At 28.0% G+C, this 7,096-nt stretch overlaps 1 protein-coding gene across 1 annotated transcript; it reads right to left on the bottom strand.

The window, feature by feature from the left end:
• Positions 1 to 226: 226 nt before the first annotated feature.
• Positions 227 to 1,405, bottom strand: LOC107914141 (vacuolar iron transporter homolog 4). Its single transcript, XM_016842930.2, has one exon. It carries the CDS (start codon positions 1,084 to 1,086, stop codon positions 391 to 393), a length of 696 nt encoding a protein of 231 aa, XP_016698419.2. The 5' UTR covers positions 1,087 to 1,405; the 3' UTR covers positions 227 to 390.
• Positions 1,406 to 7,096: the final 5,691 nt, after the last annotated feature.

Consider the following 7,096-nt stretch of genomic DNA (forward strand, 5'->3'; position numbering starts at 1 on the left):
GGATTGGACTTTATATTCTAATTATCTTTTAAGTTTCCAACTTTGATAACCTTAATTATCGAAAAAAGAAAAAAGTATTGAGAACTATTAAGCTTGACAATGAAGGTTAAATTATGAAAGCTTAAATTTATAAAACACCCATTTCCATTGTCTTCAACCATGCCCTCTTCAATACGAAAGAAATTAATATATATCAAAGTTAGACGGAGATATATATTATATTGCATAAACAAAACTATTTATGTATATATATATTTTTTCATAAAGCGACCTATACAAATATTGCGTCCAGGGAAAGAGCAGAAAATATTATACATATCAGACAAAACCAGCCAGGTTACAGTTCCATGATTCACATTAGCCAAAAAGGCTAGGGAAGTTTAGAGACTTTCAGAGCCCACTTGATCCAATCAACTTGGTTAACCCAAAAGTTATAGCCATGGCTAGCCACCCTCCAACCAAGACCCTAACTGCAGACCTCACCCTTGGTGCTCTCCCTAACACAGCTCCCAACCATCCGAACACCGCCAAAGCCAAGCTCACTGCACCGACCACTACACCTAATCTCACCTTATACTCCTTTATAAATGATGCAGCTAGCAATGGGACCATTGCCCCCACTGAGAACGAAAGGGCTGAAGCTGCTGATGCTTGTAAAGGGTTTGGCAATGACTCTTTTTCTCCTTTACTTCCTTCTTGTTCTTCTTCTTCATCTGTTGTTTCTCTATTTTCGTCTCTTAGCTTGTCTCTCTTAAGCTGGGCCACCTCTATATCTAACTGTGAATACACCGAAACGAACTCACCTATTGCCATGCTGCAAGCCCCTGCAACTAGACCAGCAAAACCAGTTAATATCATGGCTTTAATGTCTTGTTTTACTGCACCAACACCCATCATCAGGGCTGCGGTGGAGACGAGCCCATCGTTGGCACCTAGGACCGCGGCTCGTAGCCATTGTGATCGTTTCGAGTAGTTGAAATCGTCGGTGGGTTCGAGTTCCATGCTTGCTTGTTGTTGCTCGACATCGTTCACAGCAGGGATGGTGAACTTGTGGTTATTGATGGATGTCCCATTGGTGGTCTCCATGAATGGAAAATGGCAAAGAGAAATATGTTAAATTAATTAGAGAATGAAAAGGAAATGAGTGAAGGAAAGATAAGTCTGGAGGACACACGCCTCTCTACCAGGGTATTTATTGAGGGAGACGTTCACTGTGGAGGAGGCAAATGTGGGGTATACTAAGCACTCATCAACAAAATTAACTACTAATGTTTCACCAAGAATGAAATAAAATTTTACATATATAACTTCATAACAAAATCTTTCCTACTAGATGTGTGCCTAAAAAATTTTGTCGTCCGGCAATGGAGTGTATAGTTTACACGTTTAATATCAAAGAAACAAAAGAACTCTCCTGCGAGATTATATATATATTCATATATATTAAGCTTAGATTCTTGGATATCCTTTATACTATAAATTAAGGAGATAATGAAGAAAAAGAGCAAAGTTCAAATAACATAAGGCAAAAGTGACTGATATACCTGAGAATGAGATTGTTAAATTTCTACAAAAAATGGAACTTTATATAAAAATAATTAATTTAAAGATGTAAATTTTAGGGCAAAGGGGAAAATTTATGATATGGAAGTCCAAGGGTATCATGGCCATTTTGCTGCTAAGTAACCCATTACTATTATCATCATGCATGGTGTTGGGAAATATTTAAAGAAAGCCTATCAAGATAATTGTTTAACCAAAAAAACAAGCTTTGTTGCTCAGTGAATCGCTTCTACAAGCCTTGACTCCACACTTCAAATTTTTATGGCCACATTTGGTAAAAGAAACTACAGGGATGATTGCTCCACTTTGCTGCCAAATTCTAGATGGGGAAAATAGAAGTAGGGAATTTAGGGTGTGGTGCCTTGGCAGTCTGTATCTGGGTAATCAACATAAGCATTTGTATTCGTTACATCTGTACAGATGGAAACCCTGCATTTATGATCATAATGTTTTTAGTAGCAACTTACTTTCATAATCAAATATTTCAATAACGAAATCAAGTCATGCATTCTAAAAAATTAAACCCAACAAGTGATTTTAGATATTGATGTTTGTCCTTTAGTAAATCAAGGAGATATGACATCATATCCCAGAAGAAATGTAATTCAAGAAATGTAATTCAAGAAATGCAGTTACACCAGAACACAAATTCATGACTAAAGCATGACTTTTTAACAAGACAAAAAGGAAGTGCTAAGCGTTTCAAATCTTTCCATTTCTTCGGTTTTCCATTTTTCATTTTTACCCATTATATTTATATTATATTATTATTAATGGAATAAAAACGTAGGAAAATAATTATATTTCCCAAATGGCATGAAAAGAAAACGCCTGCTTTTCAAAGTCCAATTCCTTTCGAGAAAAGCTGCAATGTAGAAAAGATGAAGCTCATGGCCATAGAATTATCAATCTAACCAAAGCTCCTATTACAATACCACTTTGATTATGTAATATATACCCTTTTTTTGGGGGGGGGGGCGGGGGGACTGTCTTTTGGCAATATCCAATTAGACAATAAAGTTATATATAGGTTTAGGCTTTAAATTTCATCATTTTAAATACAATAAAGTTAATGCTTATGATTACATTCATATTTATATTGTGGGACTTAAAACATGAGAGTAATTACCAAATTAATTAATATGCTTAGAACCCACTGAAAAGAGAACCCAAAATAAATGGATTGCTGAATGAGAGAGCACTGAATGGTGGGTATCAGATAATATTAAATAAACCAAGAGGAGTGTGCTATCCACGCGACTACCACCAACCTCCCCATTACTTTTTTATCTCTATATCCCACAATTTCTATATATATCTTTTCTCCTAAAATATAAAATAAAAATAGAGTCAGTAATATTAATAATATTACATTACTATATTAATATTTAATGTTTAAAGAACGATAAATATTGATTTAGTGTTAAACAGATGTTTGATAAGAGTTTCAATTATTGCTTTAAGGATGACGTTAAGGGTATTGCAACGGCTTTGACCATTTAAAATAGAAAATTTGACTTTTAACTTTTTAGAATTTATAAAATTTTAAATTAATACACAATAAAATTACATTTTTTTCTTAAAAAAAGGAAAAAAATTTTATTTAGTTCTTCAAAAAAATTATAAAGCTATAAACTATTAAAATAATAAAATTACATTTGAGTTATAGTAAAAATAAACAACTTAATTTCAATCCCTCAAAAAAAAATTGACGAAGCGCTCCTTACAAATCAAGACTTTATACTTTATTTTACTATAATTATATTTAAAATATTTTTATTTAAGTGAATTTTCTAATAATCTAAATTTATATTATATAAATTTTGAATATTCATATATTTATATTGTGTGTTTTTATAATTAAAGTTGGAATGTGATCAAACCTAAACTTTCATGTCACAATATGTACAAATACTCTACTATTGTGATTAGACTAAGAGATTATTGGCATATATTATTATATAGTGCAACAAAATATTTTTTGGGACTGCATAAAAGCTTTTGGTTGGGGCAATTGAAAACATAAGAAAATGGTGAGATAGATACATTGTTGTTGTTTCTTTAATGCCTTTTTTTTCAACTTTCCACTAAAACACTATAATATCATCATATCGGTCAGACCAACCATACATGTTGTATGATGGAGCTCTAAAGGGAAGAGACAATGGCTTTTCATCTCATATATACTCCCATAATATTATTATTTTTGGGTTTAATAATTGCCCTCTTTTGCTTCTTACACACATTTTACGTATACGCCTCTGTTTCCTTTTGTTCACTGGTCTCTAGTTCGGCGAAAGCAGCTACTCTCATTTGCCTTTAAGTTTGTCTCTATTTAAATAAAATAATGAAAGTTCCAATTTTTTTTTATGATTGGTTTTTTTTCAATTTCACATAATATTAGATCTTTCGAATTTATACTTTGATAGCAATAATTTTTTTTATAATATTAATTAATTTATTCGTTATAACAAAATTTTTATCCAATATTATCACCTTAGTTTTTTTTACCTTGCACTATTATTCATGTATGGAACCCGTTAATCATTGATCCAACTTTTAGACAAGGATGCGTTTGAATTTATTATAATGATGATTAGGTTTTCCTTTTATCCTTTTTTCTACTAATTTTCAAATAATTGATCACTCAAATTAACAACATTAATTGTATTTTTTTTCTAGAGATGGTAATGAAGTTGCGTGCGAGTAAATATTGTTAAATTTATCGTCATTTTTTTATTGGTACGCTTTATTTTACTATCTGTTCTATTCTATTTCACTTTAATTTTTGTTACTTATATTTAATATTTTTAAAAACAAGTAAATACATAATCTTTCAAAAAAATTAAACATGAAATATATGAATTTCATTATAACATTATTGTATTTTTTCCCTTTTAATAGTTATATATACAAGGATAAAATGATAATTTTATATGATAGGGCGAAGTGGGGCGGGACAAGCAATTATCATAATAGCTCTTTATATCTACTTTCAAAGAAAAAAATCCATCTATCCTACCCCACATCCACTTTTCAAAAAAATAGAATTACTCCATTAGAAGTGGATTAATTCAAAATCAGTCAGACGGTTCGGATTTTAATTGAGGTTTAATAATAAAACTTACTTAAAATCTCAATAAGAATTTTAAAATTAATTATTAAATATATATTCAATAAATCCAAGAGTTTAAAAAATAATCATAGATATAGTATTTATATGTGTTTATCACATAATTTATACTATTTATAAAATCTTTTAAGTTATGAACCTACCTAAATTATTTTACATATTTAGTTACGTTTATATTGAAAAAAGAAAGAAAGAAAAGGAAGATATGATTGCAAAAAAGAATGAACTACTTTGTAAAATAATATGTAAATATAAATAAAATATTGTTTTAAAACTTTTTTTAAAAGAAAGAGACGTATCATAGCTTTAGAAAAAACTTGATTATTTAAAAAAAAACTTTAGAAAAACAACAAAAAAAAAAGAAAGAAAAGAAAGATAATTTATAGGTAAAATATTGTGTTTGCTTTTGCTAATATCATTTCATAGGTTGCTTTCTCTTTTCCATTCTAATAAAAATGACCCAATTAACATATTTAACAAAAAGTAACAACCAATAAGAGAAACCACTAAAGAAAAAGAAAAGCCAAAGCCAAAGACCATTTTCTTCTTCAACGACTCTGGTCTTGTGGCGTTGAACATTTTCACCAATCATCTTTTTAGATTTTTTTTGTCTTAATTTTTATTTTTTAGGTTATAAATTTTAGGGATAATGGACTTTTTACCCTCCAACTTTATAAAAATTCATATTAGTCCTCTATTTAATTTTTTCCTTCTTTTAGCCCTTAAACTTTCAATTTTTGTCAAATAACCTCAAAATGGATGGAAAAGTTAACATTTGTTAACTTTGCTAGCATGGCATATATGTTGATAGTCACGTGGATGGAATGTCAACATTTAATTAATTTTTAAATTTTAAAAAATATTTTTATATTTTTTTGAATTTTTAAAATTCTAAAAAATTAATTAAATACTAATGTGCCATCCATGTTAAAAACACTAATTTCTCCCCCATTTTGGGATGATTTGACAAAAAAACACAAGTTTAAGAGCTAAAAAATATAATTTAAATGAAAAGCTAAAATGACTTTTTTTATAAAGTTGGATGGCCAAATAAGTTATTATTCTTAAATTTTAATGCAATTATATAAGTATTTATAAACTAGTCTATATTTATTGTCATGTCAAATTTTAACATATGTAAGCATGTATCTGACTAGTGGTATAGTTTTGTGAATCTATACTATTTATTAAGTGTTTTATTGCATTAGTGTCATCTTCAATTGAGTCCCCAATTCGGTTAAAAAATTATATAACTACCATTAATTAATATATATATTATGAGATTTTAATCCACACCAATTAAATTAGTAAAATATTAAATTGATCTTAATGTATTTTATACATTTTTATTTTAATATACACAATATATTATCTCCATTAGTTGCATATATTAATAATGCCGTTAATTAAGTTGGTGTTATAAGTCATCTCGACAATAACTCACAGTTGTTAACAAAATCAAGATAAATCATTGTAGTGGATTTAGTATTGTTTATTTGATGCAGGTATGGGTTTAAATTTCGTTTTACTCATAATTTAATCTATTTTTTATTTTAATACCATACAAATTTTATGTGTTATTATGATTAATTAGTTTCAAACCATATGTTTTATTATCTTTTGTATGTTATTTTTAAAAACACATTTGTGTTTTAAAAAATCTGTGATTTCTACACTCATACACGTATGATAGGATTTCTGATTTTTTTTTAGTTTTTTATTTTTATGTATAGGATATATTTTATTTTTAAATTATATATTTCAAATGATTTCCACTTTTTTACTCTATGTTGATTTTTAGGATATTTATTGATACACTTAAAAATATAAAAATTAAAATTATTCCTAAATTATTATTTTAATTTGTTAAATTTAAATTTATTATTTTTTATATCTTATAAATAATAATATTTAAATACATTTTTAAAGATTCATATAAATAATATAACTTTATAATATATAAAGTATGAATATATAATAATCATAAAATTATTATTTTTATTTATTTATCATCCATCAATCAATTTTTTTTTAATTGTAGTTCTATTTAAAATCATAGCTTAAAACTTTACTAAAATAACATAACTTAATTTTCCTTTTACTTGTAAGTATTTATGGACTGAATGGCGATATGAAAAGAATTTCAAGTTTCTTAAGCTGAAATCAGACGGGACAAAAACCAGTTGGATAGTATATTTCATTAACTTTTATAAATAAAATATGGTCCCAATATTCAAATAATGTTTCCCATATCTATTAGTTTTTACGATAAATTGTACCCAATTCGATGAGTCAAAAAGGTACCCTACATAATTGGAGTCAAGACATTCAGTCCTTTATCCAAAGCCAAGATACTTTGATAAGGTTCTTTCCACCATCAAAATAAAACACCACATCAAA

The sequence above is a fragment of the Gossypium hirsutum genome, chromosome A05 (assembly GCF_007990345.1).
Source record: "Gossypium hirsutum isolate 1008001.06 chromosome A05, Gossypium_hirsutum_v2.1, whole genome shotgun sequence".
In the NCBI taxonomy this organism is placed as follows: Eukaryota; Viridiplantae; Streptophyta; class Magnoliopsida; order Malvales; family Malvaceae; genus Gossypium; species Gossypium hirsutum.

What these genes read in the sequence shown, in the direction of transcription:
- LOC107914141 (XM_016842930.2), bottom strand. Translation starts at nt 1,086, where the DNA reads ATGGAGACCACCAATGGGACATCCATCAATAACCACAAGTTCACCATC.